This window comes from Erinaceus europaeus, chromosome 20, assembly GCF_950295315.1.
Source record: "Erinaceus europaeus chromosome 20, mEriEur2.1, whole genome shotgun sequence".
NCBI classification, from domain to species: Eukaryota; Metazoa; Chordata; class Mammalia; order Eulipotyphla; family Erinaceidae; genus Erinaceus; species Erinaceus europaeus.
In genome coordinates, this window is record NC_080181.1 from 5,864,595 (window position 1) to 5,883,444 (window position 18,850).

The 18,850-nt window shown below is 39.6% G+C and overlaps 1 protein-coding gene across 2 annotated transcripts; it reads right to left on the reverse strand.

The window, feature by feature from the left end:
• Nucleotides 1-1,620: 1,620 nt before the first annotated feature.
• Nucleotides 1,621-14,726, reverse strand: MMP27 (matrix metallopeptidase 27). 2 transcript variants are annotated; one of them, XM_007520743.2, is made up of 10 exons: nt 14,556-14,723; nt 13,603-13,841; nt 12,119-12,267; nt 11,749-11,877; nt 10,324-10,485; nt 10,014-10,134; nt 8,307-8,437; nt 5,408-5,567; nt 4,491-4,594; nt 1,621-2,799 (listed from the first exon to the last, which is right to left on the reverse strand). In XM_007520743.2, exons 1-10 carry the CDS (start codon nt 14,655-14,657, stop codon nt 2,558-2,560), a joined length of 1,539 nt encoding a protein of 512 aa, XP_007520805.1. In that variant the 5' UTR covers nt 14,658-14,723; the 3' UTR covers nt 1,621-2,557. The 2 variants fall into 2 exon arrangements, with proteins under 2 accessions (XP_007520805.1, XP_060035704.1); XM_060179721.1 differs by lacking the exon at nt 11,749-11,877 and having other exon boundaries at nt 14,556-14,726.
• Between the last annotated feature and the right edge of the window lie 4,124 nt (nt 14,727-18,850).

Here is an 18,850-nt window from a genome sequence, read left to right on the forward strand (position 1 = left end):
CTGCTGAGAATTTATCCAAAGGAAACAAAAATACCTACCCATAGAGACCCATGTACACCTGTATTCACCCAGCACCTCCTGTGCTTCATGTACTAACTGCATGCTATCTAGCTGCATGCTATATCGCTGATTATTCAGGCTCTGAACTATTACTGTCATCATTTTACTGAGACATTTTACTGTGGCACAGAGGGACCAGTAGATTCTGCAAGCTTCCAGATTTTATCAGACTGGCTAAGAGCCTCTACTTTTACTGAGACTTTAAGCCAGAAAGTAGAAATGAAGATGCCTTCTTCATGAAGCCAGTTGAAAAGCTGTTTTGCTGTATTAATTTAGGAAAATAAATAACTTATTAAACCACTTTTCCAAGGATGGGGAGGGCATTTTTAAAAGAGACAGTAAAGCAAAGATAAAATTTAACTGCTTTCCATTTAAAAGAAAATAAATAAGGACATGGGTTCATTGTAGAGAATCAAGCAGGGAGGGAGACAGAAGAGCAGAAGGCTGGAACTTGGAGAGAATTAAGAAGTGGATTGTTTAACAGAATTCTGTGGGTTAGATAATTTATGAAGAGTTTTGCCAATCATTTACTTTTAAGACTGTTAAGACAAAAACCTAACCATAGAGATAGAAACTGGAGGCTGGAAGGTGGTGCACCCAGTTGAGTGCACATGTTACAATGTGTAAGGATCTGGGATCAAGTTATTGGTTCCCACTTGCAGGGGCCAGATTTGCAAGCATTGAAACAGTGCTACAGGTATCCTTTTCTCTCCCTCTTTATCTACCCCTTCCCTCTCAGTTTCTCTCTGTCTGTATCCAAATAAATAAATATAAAAATAATATTTATAGGGAGTCGGGCGGTAGCACAGTGGGTTAAGCGCACGTGGTGTGAAACACAAGGACCAGTGTAAGAATCCCGGTTCGAGCCCCCGACTCCCCACCTGCAGGGGAATCGCTTCATAGGCGGTGAAGCAGGTCTGCAGATGTCTATCTTTCTCTCCCCCTCCCTCTGTCTTCCCCTCCTCTCTCTATTTCTCTCTGTCCTATCCAACAACAACAACATCAATAATAACAACAATAACTACAACAATAAAACAAGGGCAGAAAAAGAGAATAAATAAATATTTAAATTTAAAAAAATATTATAAATATTAAAGATGTAGAAACACAGCAATTGCACGCTATATAACACAGGACAAGGACTTTCTCACTCTATAATTTAATATTAGGAAATTTGATTATTCGCAGATACACCTTACCACATAGAGCTTTATCAGTAGTAAAGGTAGTATTTTTTATTTCTACAGGCTATTTCTCTATAGGTCTACAACCAAGTGGGTTTACCCACCATCTGAGGGGGGTTTTATATTAGGTCTTTTTTAACTCCAAAGGTCCAGGTAAGTATAATTGTTTGAATGAATATTTTCAGTAATTATTATAAGATAAAGGGCTTATTGCACCAACAGCACAAAAACAATAAAGATTTAAAGTATAACGAGAACTTTGCTTATTTACAATAGTTCCCTGTAAAAAGATTCAGGTAGCTCAAAATGACTGGTGAGACTTTATCCAGAAGACATTTAAAGTTAGGACTGGCAATGTGGTGTTAAAGGATAATTCTTTTTAAATTTTTATTTACTTACTTATTTATTAAAAGGAAACATTGACAAAACCATAGGATAAGAGGGGTACAACTCCACACAGTTCCCACCACCAGAACTCTGTATCCCATCCCTTCCTCTGATAGCTTTTCTAGTCTTTATGCCTCTGGGAGTATGGATACAAGGTCATTGTGGGATACAGAAGGTGGAAGGTCTGGCTTCTGTGATTGCTTCCCCGCTGTACATGGGCATTGACAGGTCGATCCATATTCCTGGCCTGCCTCTCTCTTTCCCTAGTAGGGTGGGGCTATAGGGAATCGAAGCTCCAGGACACATTGGTGAGATCATCTGTCTAAGGAAGTCTGTTTGGCATCATGCTGGCATCTGGAACCTGGTGGCTGGAAAGAGAGTTAATATACAAAGCCAAACAAATTGTTGAACAATCATGGACTTAAAGGCTGGAATAGTGCAGATGAAGAGGTGGGGGGGGTCCTCCATTTTGTAGATCGCTAGTAGGCATATTTTAGTTATATTCCAAAGGACCTGTGGCTATACTAGTTTTCTTTTTCTTTTTCTTTTTGCCCCTGAACCTGAAATCTGCTGGATCCGAGTTATTGTCTGGGGAGATGATGTCATGGCTGGAAAAGGAACAGAAAGCTGAACCAGGGAAGAGAGTAGCTCCCTAATATGGGGAAGGGGTATAAATATTGTTGACTGCAAACCCCACTGATGTGATGTGATCTGGGGCCCATATTCAGCTTAGGAGCCTATGTGACCTCTGCATCCCTGTAGCTCTGAGCTCACGTTCTGTGGTCATGAGTAGGAACATTCCAAGCTGCCCCAATATCAACCCATCTTCCTCAGGTGCAGCACAGAGAATGTTGTCCATCCTCCCATTCTATTCTACATTGAAGCAGGTTCTGATTAAAGCACTTCTTGAGATTTAAGTTTATAAATTAATAACTGTTGATATTTTTCAGCACATACATAATACTGAAAATAAACATATTTAAATTCTTGTGATAAACCATTTCCACACTTCTTGAATGTGCATTGTGCTTGTGAATAGAAACTCCAGAAGATAAGTCCAGTGGCTCTTGGCATTGAAACCATGAATTGGTCTTCATCACTCTGGTAGTGTTCTTTGCCTTAGGGTCATATTCAAATTGCTTTGCTCCACGGAAGAAATAGAAGAATCCTGGAGACAGAGAATTATAATCAATTATCTTGCACAGCTATATTCTAGTTTCACATTTTAAAATTTTACGAGCAGAGTGAAATAGTTGAATATTCGGGTGGGGGCGGTAGTGCACTGGGTAAAGCGCACATAGTGCGAAGTGTAGAGACCTGTGCAAGGATCCCAGTTTGAGCCTCTGGCTCCCCTCCTGCGGTGGGGTGGGGGGGAGTCACTTCACAGGCGGTGAAGCAGGTCTGCAGGTGTCTGTCTTTCTCTCCCCCTCTCTGTCTTCCCCTCCTCTCTCCATTTCTCTGTTATATAAAACAGCAACAACAACAATGGGAAAAAATGATGGTCCCCAGGTGCACTGGATTCATAGAGCAGACACTGAGTCCCAGCAATTACCCAGGAGGCAAAAAGAAAGGCAGAGAGAAAGAAAGAAAGGAAGGAGAGAAAGAAAGAGAAAGGAAGGAAGGAAGGAAGAAAGAGGAAGGAAGGGAGAAAGAAAGAGAGAGAGAGACAGACAGACAGACAGACAGACAGAGACTGAGAGAGACAGAGAGAGAGAGTCAGGCAGTAGTGCAGCAGGTTAAGCGCACATGGCGCAAAGACCAAGGATAAGGATCCTGGTTGGAGCCCCCGGCTCCCCACCTGCAGGGGGGTCGCTTCACAAACGGTGAAGCAGATCTGCAGGTGTCTTTTTTTCTCCCCCTCTCTGTCCTATCCCACAACAATAATAACAACAACAATGGCAACATAAGGAAAAATAGCCTCCAGGAGCAGTGGATTTGTAGTGCAGGCATGACCCCCAGCGATAATCCTGGAGGCAAAAAAAAAAAAAGTTTAACTGTTAACTAAGATATTTAATTGTTACTGTCACATGAAAAAACTTACAATTTATTTCCCCAAGAAAGATGCCAAGGTATAAAGAAAAAGTCAAGGAATTTACTGCTGTAATCTTGGATTAGTTTATGCCAGAGTTTCTCAAAGTAGGTTTCAAAATTGCATCTCTGTAAGGAGGCACTTTTGACTGTGATTTGGGCTCTATAGCCACGTCTTCTATTATAGTTTTCTCTGCTATATGGATTTTACGTTTTGTTAGATTTGCTAAGAAGTTTGTTAGATTTTACTAGAACAAAAGATTGTGTTGCTCAAAAATGTTTTTTATGTTCTTGCCGACACCATGATTTAGGTTGTTGTCTCTGAAGACACAGTAACTGGACTGATATATTAACTGACTACAGTATTTTTGTGTTTTTTTTTAAAGCTGAGTTATTGATCTTAGCCACAGTTCTACTATCTCAGAACATCTGTATAATTTGCATTTTTTACATACAACCCCCAAGCTGTGCAGTTTAAATTGTGCACATTAGTTTGAGAACTGTTATTGTGCTCAGTTATTGTGCTTAGGTTTTTCATACATATGAAACACCTCAAGGGGTGTTTGTTAGTGGGCATTTTAAGTGAATGGCAAATAAAACTGACTCAGGTACTTTCTGCCTAGATTTGAAATATGGACATCAAATAAAATACAGGGTTTACTGATGCAGTTGGGAATAGTGCCCACACTGAGTATGCATAGTGACTATGAATGCACAAGGGTAGTGAAATTACATTACGGTGTAACTGACATGGTTAAGATTGCATGTTACCTTCTTTCACAGTCAGTAAAGACTTCCACGTACCCTGATAGTTCAGCCATTGACACCTACCTTTATGGTGGAATACAGCATCAACTTGGAGACCAAGTCCTGGGAAGTATTTTATTACCCTTCGTGGATATCCCTTGTCCATGGTGCGGGTCACTTCATCATACCTGGATACATGGATTGGAAATGTTTCCAAGGATCTTTGTTTTGAGGAGGCTTAATTTTTCTACTGCCCACTTTGGAAGTAAGTGGGCATGTAGAGAAAAAAAAACAGGCCTAATAGAAGAAAGCTAATTGATTTAATAGTAAACAAATATAGCAATGATTATGTTTGGTTAAATTGTTTATAATGTTGTGAAAGCAAGATGATAATTTCTTTTTTGGTCACTTGTCACATTGAGGTTCTTTCGAGGACTCATCTTTCTTTCGAGGACTCAAAAAGGACTCATCTTGGAGCTCTTGTAGGTTTTTACTGGATAATTTTTGCCCCAGTAGCAATTTGGTTGGCATCACAAGTTCAACAAAATTTAATATAATTCTATTAGTGATTTAACAATGGTCCCAGTGGTATAATTACACACTTTACCCACCATCTGAGTTCTGTACCTCCCCTGCTAATGGTATCACATTTTTTTTTTTACCAGAGCACTGCTCAGCTGTGGCTTTTGGTGGTACTGAGGATTGAACCTGGGACTTGATGGAGCCTCAGGCTTGAGAGGCCTTTTGCATAACCATTATGCTATCTACCCCAGCCCTCATAATTTTTTTCCTTTTTTTTTAATTTTTAATTTGGAAAAGTACCTTTGGATGCATGGGAACCATCCCCCCTTCTTTTGTAAACTTGGAGGAATTGAATCTACCCAAAATTACCATCAACACAATTTGGTTTTAAAATACATATGCTTCTTTTTTCCTGTATTGAGGGGTGATATGCATGCTTCACCAGAATAAAAAAAAAGACCAGTTGTCTGAAAACTTACCTCCAGCACCAAATACCTACAAAGAAGTAAGTTTTTCGTGTGTTGTGGTCACAGACAGCTGCATCGATTTTTTTTACATATCTTGGAAAGCCAATTGTATAGATGGGTTTAGGATAATCTGGCAAAACAGCATAGCCTCTTATCATCCAGAAGTTGTCATCTAGGAAGTTAAAAAATGATTATCCTCTGCTCTACTTCCTAGAGGGAGAAATAAACATCTTTAGAAGTTTAGGAATTTGATGCTTAATTTCTTTCAGGCTCCATACTTTGAGATATAGTAATGTTAGGTCTTTATATTACCCATACCACTTTCTTTAACTGCTTATATATCATTAAGACCACATAAATAATACATGCATATAGTTAATAGCATGTCAACTAGTTTTACTGTATTGACTGTTTTCCTAACTCTGATAAAACACGTTTTATACACATTTCTCCTAGACTTAATCTTAACTCCAAGTGTTTTCAAAGGCAGATAATCTCATGAAATCTATATGAAGCACAGTGCTACCAGGTCAAATACTTTGTCAGTATTCTGGAAAAAGATTTGCAAGATTGTAAAATTAAAGGGTATATATAGTTCCACACCACACTCACCATGAAAGTTTTGTGCCTCCACACCCCACTGATAACCACGGTAGTTTTCATGATATCTTTTTTTTTTTTTCTCTCCAGGGTTATTGCTGGGCTCGGTGCCTGCACCATGAATCCACCACTCCTAGAGGCCATTTTTCCCCCCTTTTTGTTGCCCTTGTTGTTGTAGCCTCGTTGTGGTTATTATTGCCATTGTTGATGTTGTTCGTTGTTGGATAGGACAGAGAGAAATGGAGAGAGGAGGGGAAGACAGAGATGGGGAGAGAAAGATAGACACCTGCAGACCTGCTTCACTGCCTGTGAAGCGACTCCCCTGCAGGTGGGGAGCCGGGGGCTCGAACCGGGATCCTCACGCAACCGGGATCCTTACGCTGGTCCCTGCGCTTTGCGCCATATGTGCTTAACCCACTGCGCCACAGCCTGACCCCCTGTTTTCATGATATCTTAGAGACAGTTTGCAGTTTGGTTTCTTCGCTCTATCTCTTTTCAGTTTATGTATTTTAAATCCCTGTATTCCACATATGAGCAAAAGGAATCCAGTAGTTGTCTTTTATTTCTTTCTTATTCACAAGGCCATTATCGCCTCTAGTCCAGTAATTATTATATAGGAACAGGAATTGAGAGGGATGGAGGAGAGAGAGAGGAAAGAGGGGGGAGAGAGTGAGAGGGAGAGAGAGACACCTGTAGCACTGCTTCATAGCTCATGAAGCTTTCCCCGTGCAGATAGGAGCATGGGCTTGAACCCTTGTGCACTGTAACTTGTACACTCAACCAGGTGTGCCACCATCCAGCCCCAAGACCGTTTTCTAAAGAAGGTATCTATATGACCCACAAGCCTATGAAGAAATGCTTCACTTCACTTATCATTAGAAAAATACAAATTAAAACCACAGTGAAATATCTCACACTAGTGAGGATGTCTCACATCAACAAATCAAGAAGTGACAAGTATTGGAGAGGATGTGGAGAAAAAGGGACTCTGCTATACTGTTGGTGGGAATGCAAACTGGTACAATCTCTGTGGAAAGCAGCATGAAGAGTGCTCAAATAAAAATGGAAATACCAGGCGGGGATAGATTACTTAATAGTTATGCAAAGATACTCTCAAACCTGAGGTTCCAGAGTTCCTGGTTTAATCTCCCTCACCACCATAAACCAGAGCTGAGCAGTGCTCTGGTAAAAATAAATAAATAAATCTTTAAAATGGAAGTACTTTACTATCCAGCTATGCCACTCCTTCAGTATATGCCCAAAGGCCATACAATCACTATTCAAAGGGACATATGCAGCTCTGTGTTCATAGCTACATTGTTTACAAAGGACTGGATGTAGCCTAAGTGCCCACTCACAGATGACTGGATAAAGAATGGAGTTGTGGGTTTAGGAGAGATTGCATAATGGTTATGCAAACAGACTCATGCCTGAGGCTCTGAAGTCCCAGGTTCAATCCCCCCCCACCCCTCCCCCCCACACACACACACTGCCACAAGTCAGAGCTGAGCAGTGCTTTGGGGGTTAGGGGAGAACCCAACCTATAGGACATATATTAAATGAGCTCTGCAGTGCTGTTGTGCCTTTAGGACAGAGTCTACTTTAAGGTGATTAAAGTAGACTAAATATTAAGATACCCTTTAATTTGAATTTAAAATAAATAACCACTATTTTTTGTATAAGTGCATTCAAAGTATTACAATATACTAATTATTTATTGTTGATATGAAATTCAAAGCCTGTGCTTTTGTCAAATGTGACAACCCTAGAAGGAAGGGAATATAAAAGAAGGATAGATTACCTTTGTTCGGCAGAAAAGTTTATTTTCTAACTTTTTTTTTTGCCTCCAGGGTTATTTATCACTGGGGCTCAATGCCATCACTAAGAATCCACTGCTCCTGGAGGCCATTTTTCCCATTTTGTTGCCCTTGTTGTTGTACTTGTTGTAGTTGTTATTGTTCTCATAGCTGTTGTTGTTGTTGGAGAGGACAGAGAGAAATGGAAAGAGGAGGGAAAGACAGAGAGAGGGAGAGAAAGACACCTGCAGACCTGCTTCACCACTTGTGAAGACTCCCCTGCAGGTGGGGAGCTGGGGGCTGGAACTGGGGGCTCGAACTGTGATCCTTGCATTTTGTGATATGTGAACTTAACCTGCTGTGCTACCGCCCAGCTCCCCATTTTCTAACTTTTTATCATAGTTTCTTATAGTTTCTATGCATTTGAGTTAATGAAGATTATGTTCCTCAGACCTAAATACTCCCTGTCCAGTTCAGGTATCCAGAGGTAGAAGAATCATGATGAACAAAGTTACCTTTAAAAATGAGTATTGTATCTTTGGGGTTCTCATATGCTGCTTGAATATCAGCTGGCAGAGAAGGCCAGAGTGAAGAGATTAATTCATATTCAACATCATCAATATCATAATAAATCCTCCATAGGTGCCTAGGGTAAACAAAAACTACACATATAAAACGATATATGCATGCGTGAATATCAGTAGTGTGTTATATTGGAAAAAAATTAAACAGGCCTTTCTTTAATCTAATTGGCTGGTGGTTTTTTCAGATACTTTAGAGTATTAGCATAGTTTCCCTTAGCAAATTGAGGCAAGTGTAAGTTTCATTTTACTCTTGGGATGTCAGCCTCAGGCCCTACTTTTGTGCCGCTCTTCTAAGTGCTATAGTAGCAAACTGCCCGCGGAGATCTCATGAGGTTCTAGGACCCAAGGCTTCATTTTCCTAAAGTAACAACCTCCAGCATTATAAAGCCAAACTAACTATTCTTTTTTCCCTCTAATTTTCTATGTTATCTGGCTGTATTTGGAAATCTTAATATTTGTTTTTATGAGTGATTTACAAAATTATGAGATAACAGGGATATAATTCGGTAATGTTTCCACCACTAGGGTTCTGTGTCCTCATCCCCTCCATTGGAAACTGCTCTAGTTCTCCCACGGTCCTAGAAGTAGTTTGACTTTATATGTATAACTATCTACCGTATCTGTGTCTGTATATGCATCTCCATCTCCATCTCCATCTCCATCTACATCTACATCTCCATCTACCTACCTGTCTGTCTGTATATCTATTCTCCATTTTCTGTTTCTGCATCCACTTCCCTTCTAAGTCACTCTTACACCTATTCTACTTCTGAATGTCCTTCCCCCCCCCCCCCCCCCCCGCCTTTAATGAGGAAACAGTGCCTGGCTTCATCTGGTGTTTTCCATATTTGCTTTCCTTTCTAAATATTCCCAAGATATGTTCAGTACTGATGTTTACTAGAATGTTTACAACCCTCAATATCTTTGACAAGTTGTCTCTCAGCCTGTTATTAGGAATTTAAAAGTGACAGCAAATCATTTCAGTGCTATGTAGTTGTGCATGGGAGTTTAGTTTTTTTCCTTTATTACTGTCACATGGTACATGTTTTGATACTTTCTTCTGCTGGAAACAAAAGTCATGGTATACATCAATGACATGTCATGCTACAATTTAAGTTCAATAAATGATTCAGAGAGAGGAGAGTTCCTGTTGTGGCTAACTAACACTTACTGGTATAAAGTTAAGCTCTGCTAGTACATATTTAACAACTGGCTGTCCAAATCTAGCTTTTATTTTATTTTATATTATTTTATCACTTGCTGATTTCCAGTGTATGACCACTTTCTTGTTACCAAAGGGATTTGAACTGTGTTACTTAATTCCTGAACCTCTAACAATTGACTACTTAAATGATGTAAATTAGCTTTCACACACCACCAGGTTTGATGCATTCTTTGGTGTGTGAAAGCTAAGAAGTACTGACAATTGACTCCACCTTCTTATTCAATTAAAAACGGAAAGTTACAAATTGACAAAATCTGTAAACTATATTTACACAGTCAAACTTGTTAAAAGTACAGCTATAAAAAGACATAGTCTCATTATCTCCACAGATCCTCCTTTCCCTTAAATCTCTAAAATAAATAAATAAAATAAATCTTTATAGGAAGTTGAAGTGTTTAATGTAATGAATTTACCTGCCTTTAAAGAACATGACTTCTCTGCGGAAAGTGGTGATAGCATCGAACGTCAAATCAGGGTCGCAGACACGGGGTGTAGAGGGTCTTTTTCGTTTAGCAGGTGTTTTAGGTAGACCTCCTTTAATGAGAAAAGGAATACCACATTCAGTTAACTAGAAGGCGTCGAGTATACCATCCTCCTAAAGCAGCTTACTCCCTAAGTGAGTATTTTCTTCATGGCAGTATTCCAAGAAGTTACTTTATCACCATCCTTCCGGCAAAACTTCCCTTTCAGTTTGCAAATATTCACATTTGTGAAGCTGCTCACCATAGATGGATTGGATTCCACTGATATCATCCTGAGACAGTGGGTATTTGCTAGCATTCAGGGAGATGTAATTCGGGAACATCAGGGATGTTTGATCATTGGAGTGAGTGAGCCCCAGTGAATGACCAAATTCATGAGCAGCCACAAGAAATAAGTTGAATCCTCAACAAAACAGAAAACATGAGCAAATTAGTCACTTAAACGGAGAATGGATGAACTGAGATTAGGAAGTAACTAAGGAAAAAGAATAATAAAAGACTTGATATACTACAAGATAACTTCTTACACATGTCACCATTTATCTGGGCACTACTTAAACACTAATACCTAACATTAGTCACCTCAGGGAGAGCTATAACTCAGAGTAAGCAAATGGTAAGAAACTGGTATCTCAGAAATGAATGATATTAAAAAGTAGAAACCACAAATTTCAGGTTGTGGCTAGGCCACACTGTGTCTGGTTTCTTCTGCTTATGCTTTTCAGAGGTTTTCCATTGGCTATAGGATAACATCCAAATACCTCAAGTTGGCCTTCCATGATCTTCCGTGTCTTTTCCCCATACCTCACATTTTATATTCCTCATAGTAGAATGATTTGCATTTTATCTGTGCTATGTTCTCTTAAGCTCTATATCTTGATACCTCCATCCCTTCTGTGTAGATAATTCTCTTTCTCACCACCCCCTCCATATATTCCTGGAATCTGCTCTAGAGTCATCTCTTCCCTGAGACTTCCCTTATCTCTCCAGCTTCTGTCCACACAGTTGAATGAGCCTCTCTGGACACCTGTAGATTCAGTACTTAATTGTGATAATGCATGGGAGCTGAATTGTCTGTTTCTTTCACCAAAGGGAAAGGCACCATGCCTTACAATGTACAGGGATCATGCTTTACAATCTTTTACTCTTGGTGACTGCCAAAATGTCTGTGCAGTGTGTACTTAGGAATTGTTGCTGGGTATCTAGGCGCTTATTTTGATGAACGTGTCATCTACACAAAACCATAAAATCCTACACTTACCTATATTAGAATGGGATTGCCTTTTTATTTCTCTCTGTCCTCCCTCTCTCCATCCAACCAGCCAACCCCATCTTTAAGGTTCAAATAGAAACACTGAACTTGAATTTGCAAGGGTATGCTCTATGGATCCTAAGAAAAGGATGAGTCTTTAATGATGGAGCCTTGTCCAGTGTTGTTTCACAAAGCAGAATAACAGAGGATTATTTATTCTTTTTTTTTTCTTCATTAGTCTATACCCTTTGTCCCTATGTGGTTTTGGACTAGTGATTCTTGGAAAAAATAATTCAAAACCAGATCTCTAAGTGATTCCAAATCTTTATGTTAACTTTGAAGACCCTTTCACATTCAAAATTCTACTTCCCATTTTAGCCTTTGTTATGTCAATAAAGAGAAAATTGGGTTCACCTGTGGCATCATTGGTCCAGTTTTCATCCTCATCAAAATGAGCGTCTCCTCCCAAGCCTAGACCAGGAGGAAAGGCATGGCCAAGGACTCCCAAGGGGCCATCAAAGTGACGAGGACACCAACCATGGACTGAGATACAATTCATGGGGGGAAAAAAAAGACCAGCCTCTTTAAGATGAAAATAAGATCCTGAGATGAAAAATAGCTATATCTTTCCCCCAAGTCATTTTATTGAGGAAATCATGGTTTACAGAACAGTTGTTGACACATGAATACAATTTCTTACTTCCCCATGATAGATGTCTGTACACCTCTCTGACAACTAACTAAAAATAGCCATCCTTTTCCCCTTCAAGGCTGAAAAACTTACCTTTAGTTCTGAAGGCAATCATTATGTCTGCGATGCCCTTGGAAATCTTGGTGAATATTAGTGGAGTAACTTTGCTCCACACTTGTAAAGCGTTTTCGATAGCTTCATCCACATCTGACTGTGCCATGTCTGGGGTGTAGTTCAAAATTCTGAAAAAAAATAAAACATATATATCAACTGATATACTGATCTTTCTACAAGAAGATCGTTTCTGTCCCATCAATCAGTTGTTTTAGGGGCCTGATGGTGGCACACCTGGTTGAGTGCACATTACAATGTTAAAGGACCCAAGTTCAAGCCCCAGGTTCCCAATTACAGGGGGGAATGTTCACAAGCAGGGGAGTAGTGCTGCAGTTCTCTCCTTTCCCCCACTCCTCCCGCCCCCTCCCTTCCCCCTTTCCATCTGTTTTATTAGTCTAAATTATTAGAACACTAGTAAATGAGTTCCCAGGATTACACCATATGTGGGTAAGCATTCTTCTCTTGTATAATTTGCTGTATACAAATATATTATAAAGATCATTTAGAAATAATTAAAATTTGTTTTCTGTAATAGTTTATGAAACTGATCTTATATATATGTATTACTTGAGAATTTCAGTTAGATGCTCATGAAAATATTTTCTTCTTGTTTATATTCCCTGTTTTGCTAAACTTATTTTATTTCAGTTTCTGGGAAGGAAAAAATATCAGAAAGGCTTCCTAGGACCAGCCAGAGAGCTCTAGGTGATGGTTAAGGCCACTGCCTGTAACTCAGCTCTTCTTTTTCTGTTTATGAGCTGGTTCTCTTATCTTAAGATCTCAGGGCAGTTGACAGGGCAGAGAAGTAATTACAGAAGCCAGACCTCCCACTTTCTGCTCCCCATAAATATCCGTGGTCCATACTCCCAGAGGGATAAAGAGCAGGGAAAGTCCTAATGGAGGGGAGGGGATGCGGAACTCTGGTGGTGGGAATTGAATTGCATGGACTTGTACCCCTCTTATCCCGCAATCTTGCCAATCATTGCTAAATCAATTAAAAAAATCTCAGGGTAACATCATACTTGTTGCAGAGGTCTCTCTGAGATTCAAAAGTTTAACTTAGACATGTTTCTAACCTGAACTGCTTCTGCTCCACATTCTTCTCATTTTCTCTTGAGCATGCCTCATCTATACCTGTGGACTTTTACTGTCATATGGCAGAGCTTCTGGCCCCAAGTTTGTGTAGATATGGCAGAGACCAGAGATCAGAATCACTTTTCTAAAAGAGCTGTGTAACCTTCACTCTATGCATAATTTTTGTTTCAGTTTCTTTGTGATTAAAGAAGTAATAACAGTGGTGTCAGCATCATAGACTTTTTTTTTTTAAGATAAAGTAAAATGAGATTTTGAAAGTACCAGACACAGAGGAAATGCTTGGTAAAATAAACTATCATTATTTTGCTCCTTGGACACTATATTTCTGTTCCTTAGGTTTAGGGGAAATGAACTGAGAGAGGCATTACCTGTATGTGAGGTTGTGTTTCCTCCACCCTGGGAGAGTATAACCATACTGACCCACGTCAGGCACACCACATCTGGGAGTCTTCATGATCTCAAGAGTGCTTGCGTCCAGTTTCCCTGTCAGTGTCAGCCCAAAAAATGCTTGCATTTCTCGAATTTTGCCTTCTGTAAGACTCCTGTTCCTGGCTTGAGCAAGATAACCCCCTTCTACATCAGGGGAGTAGAACTGGTTCAGATATGCCTGACCAAAACAAGACAAAAAAGAAAAGATAAAAGGCACAAACTACAGGAGAACAAATCTCTATCTTAGTATAAAGTAAAATTACCTGAAATATTTTTCGATAGTAGGAAGGATAAAAGGAATACGTTATGGGGTAAAGAAGGAACAATGAAGGTAAAAAGAAAAGGAAGGAAGCAAAGAGGAGAAAAAATAAGAGTCATCCTGCTTTTAAGAGCTGGTTGGGCTGTATGAGCAGAGCTGGCCACACCAAGTAAGACTTCATTTGAAACTTCAGAGGAGAGAATTAAGCTCTTTTTATGTGTTAAATGACCACATATCTTACTAGATTTTTTTTTCATTACTTTCATTTTGGTATTTTCCTGAAACACATACTAGAAGAGATAAAGACTATTCATTTTGCAAATTAACTGGACTGATTTTTAGAGAGTCTCCAAAGAAGTTTCTGCAATGCTGTTTCCCTTAACCTCCATCTCTTTACTTACAGCCACTGCTCAACACTATAGCGAATCCTACCCTTCCTTACTCCATCCAGTTCCACTCTCCACCCCTCACAGCCAGTCCCTCGAAGTCCTTAGGACTAGGGAACTGCAGGGAGGATCCTACTCCCATGGAGACCCAGGAGTCTGAATTTGTAGAATTTTCCATTATTTCATGTGTCAAGACAATAAATCGAACTTTTGTACTGATAGTCATGAATAATTATTGAGACAGTACCTGAGCCAGCTGCATGCTTTCTTCACTTTCCATCTTTTGGTTTGTAGGAAATGCAGAGGAAAACATTATAAAGAGTGAAAATAGAAGCTGAGGGTACTTCATTTCTCTTTTTCTTCAGCTGAAGGAAGCTGGTTCTGTTTGCACAGAATTTAGAAAATAATACTGAGACGTGGCATGGATTGGCTTGTATCATTCTTTAATTAGTAACAGAAAGAAATCTTTGCCAGATGCGTGTCATGACATGCTCTCCACCCTAAGCTGACTCGATTTTGTAACCATGGTCTGCAGTTGTTTACTAGTACAATCATTTTTTGTTACATTTCTGTGTTGATTAGTGATACTGGGGGAAGTGATACCCCAAAGCTGTATCATGTTCTAGGTCTGTAGTGGGGTATGCCATCTTGCTTGTGTAGTCATCTTCTATGACATTTGCGTAATGACCAAAACACCTAATAGCCTAGCTCAGAACATAGTCCTAGTCATTAAGTGACTCAAGACTTCCTGAAGGAGTCGGGCAGTAGCGCAGTGGGTTAAGCACAGGTGGCGCAAAGCGCAAGGACCGGTGGAAGGATCCCGGTTCGAGCCCCCGGCTCCCCACCTGCAAGGAGGTCGTTTCACAGGCGGTGAAGCAGGTCTGCAGGTGTCTCTCTTTCTCTTCCCCCTCTGTCTTCCCCTCCTCTCTCCATTTCTCTCTATCTCATCTAACAATGACAACGAAAATAATAACTACAACAATAAAAATTTTTAAAAAGTCTTACTGAATTAAATGGAATATGAAGTCAGCTTTCAGATTATTTTTGTATATGCAAAATTGAAGTTTTCCCTAAGGAAAAAATCTTGAGTCTACAAAATATTTTAAAATGAAATTCCAAGGTATCATGGGTAGCATGGTATCATGAAAATGTAATTGAACCAGGGATCAGATGAGCCTGATTATTCACACTTGAATGATCTGGCAAATAGTTTGTGCTCAACAAACATCTGTTGTTTACCCTAACTAGACTCATCTGGTTCCTGGTTCCATTGTATTTTCATGATGCCATGCTACCTATGATACCTTGGAATTTCATTTTAAAAATACTTTGTAGACTCTCAAGAATTTATCCTTAGGGGAAACTTCAGTTTTATTTGTTATTTTATTTATTTTAATTTTATTAGTGATTTTATATTGATTTACAAAATTGTAAGATGACAGAGGTATACTCCTGCACCGTTCCCACCACCAGAGTTGTGTCCCCATTTCCTCCATTGGAAGCTACAGTAGTTCCCCCAAAGTCGCAGATATGGGTTGACTATTAATTCTATAACTGTCTGTCTATATTTATATATATTTGCCTATTTTTTCCATTGTCCCATCTTCTCTTTCTTTCCAGGTCACACCTATTACTACTTCTGAATGCCCTTCCTTTTTTCCTCTTCTCTCTGGCTCCTAATGGAGTTGGAGTTCAGAGCCCTCTGTTCATCTTCCCTATCATTTACCCCCAAAATGGATCAAGATTCTTAAAAGGAAACTGAGTGTTTTGAATTTTTTATGTCTTTTAACTTCATCCTAATAATTGATGGATGGTATGTTTAAAGATATAAATATGTAAAGTTCCATTACTACTTCAGTGGCATTGCCCTATTGTTTTCTAGAGTTGAGTGTTGCTGTTGAACAGTTTATTTTATTTTTTTGTTATTACTTTTGTGAATTTTTGTTGTTATGGTCTGAAAACTTTTGGAAATCTTCTCTTTAGCCAGATGTTCTGAAATTTTATAATATTTCTTGGTATGAGTAGTGTAGTGATATCATTGGGTTCTTTCATTACAGAAAACTTTGATTCATGGAAACTTTTCTGTATCATTTCATGGATAATGTCCCCCACCTGTTTTTCTTTATCTTTCTGGATTATGTACCTATTAGACTTTCTGAATCTCTATATTTCTAATGTCTTTTACTATTTTCTGTCAACTTTATTTTCCAGCTTACATGTGTGTTTTTTTAATCTCAGCTATAGTTTTTAATTTACAATAGATCTTTTATAGTTCTATGGGAATACTTTTTTATATTTTATTAATGTTTTATATATAAAGTATGTTTCTCTACATTTAAAAAAAATTTCCCACTACAGTTATCACTGGGGCTTGCTGCCTGCATGGCAATTGCACTGTTACTGGTGGCCAGTTTTCCAGTTTTCTTTCTCTCTCTCTCTCTCTCTCTCTCTCTCCATTTTATTTGATAGGGCAGAGAGAAATTGAGAGGGGAGGGGGAAGTAGGGAGAGAGAGAGAGAGACCTGCGGATCTGCTACACTGCTCATGAAGCCTTCTCTTTGCTGGTGGGGCGCTGGAGCTTGAACTGAAGTTTTTGCATATGGTAATATGTGCACTCAACCCGGTGTGCAACCACCTGCCTCCACTCCCTACCTTTTGAGACTGTTCAATATTTATTTTTTTAAAAAAGAATTTATTTATTTATTCAGGAGAAAGGCAGACAGAGAGAGAAAAGAACCAGATATCACTTTGTTACATATGCTCCCGGGGATTGAACACAGGCCCTCATGGTTGAGAATCCAATGCTTTATTCACTGTGCCACCTCCTGGATCACAACATTTAATTTTTCAAAACATTTTCTTTTACTCCCAGTATTGTCTCTATTTCTTCAAAGTTCCTTCTTGTGTGTTTTTCACATTAGGGGTTTATTTATTTGTAGACACAAGTTTGGAAATGTTCTGTTAAGTCTGTATAAGAATGAGAAAAGACAGCTGAGTGGAGGACAGGAACAGTGTATGCCAATCATTTTGCTCCCAGGAGGAGGTGTGACTCGTCAAACACTCATTAGAATGTATTAGAATAAGCTTTGGTTGACGATAATAGAAAACTTTAAATTAATAGAAATTTGATACGATTAGAATGTATCTATCTCTCCCTCACATTATGGAAGTCTGGATTGGTAATGTAAAGTTTCAGGGTGAAGGATGTGGGTAGGTTACCCTTGCTGCAGTGTTCTCTCAGGTGGCTTCTGTCTTGGTGATTCAGTGGTTGAGCCTATACTACAGGCAGCAGGAAGCAGGAAGGCAGAAAAAGTAAATTCTTAGTCTCTTTCCAGAAACTCACATACCTTCTTGGCAAGAACATAAATACATGTCACCTCTGGTTATAAAATTAAACACGTAGGGGACCGTGCAATAGCGCATGGCATTAAGGGCACATGGCACGAAGTGCAAGGACCAGAGTATGGATCCCAGTTTGAGCCCCCGATTCTCCACCTGTAGGGAGGTCACTTCACAAGTGGTGAAGCAGGTCTGCAGTTGTCTATCTTTGTCTCCCCCTTTTTGTCTCCTGTCTTCTCTTGATTTCTCTCTGTCCTATCCAACAACAACAGCAGCAGTGTCAACAATAACAATAATAACAACAGCAAGGGCAACAAAAATGGGGGAAATAACGGCCTCCAGCAGTTGATTAGTGGTGTAGGCACTAAGCCCCAGCAATAACCCTGGAGGCGAAAGAAAAGAAGAAAGAAAGAAATTTACAAAATGCAGTCTTTTAGCTGAATGCATCACCACTATATATGAAACTGCGGCCTTACTACAGAAAGGGACAATGAGTATCAACGTAGGCAGCTAACAGCTCTGCCATGATGAGCTTTCTTCAGTGTTGGTATCTGTATATCTTTTTTTTTCCCCCTGGGCGCATATATGCCTCAGTCCTCTCCAATTTCCCATCATTTTAATCTCCTAACAACAAAGCAGGAAATGCCTCTGGTGCCCTAACACACCTGTGGCTGTAGTTGCAATGGTGGTGGAACTCTGCACCACTTACACCAACAACACCAAGCTGTGTATCTCGCCTTGCTGTGACGAAGTTCACATCATACCTTGTGTCGAAAGCACACCCTGCTTGCCCAAGATGCTAAGATGCCACAGAACCATCAGTGTTAAGGGGAACAAAGGGTGAGTGGTCTGACCTTTTAATCAGTAAGAGGATTTGGGGATTTGAACAATTAAAAGTTATTCTCAGGCCAGAAGAATAGCTGGCTTGGATAGCGTGCCGACTTTGCCAGGTGCTTGACCCAGATTTTAGCCCAACCTTCATTATATTGGGGAAAAATTTAGTTTCTAGTCTTTTGCTCTCTGTCTTTGTCTACTTCTGTCTGAAAAGATTCAACTGAAGTGGTGAGGCCTGGCAACAACAATAACATTAAAAAGAAAAGGTAATCCCTAGAGTTGTCAGGGAGTCTGGGTGGGTTTGAGCTCTGGTTCCTCATGGCAGGAACTTCAGTAATCTGTATCCTTACATTGACTTTTGTTTCTCCTT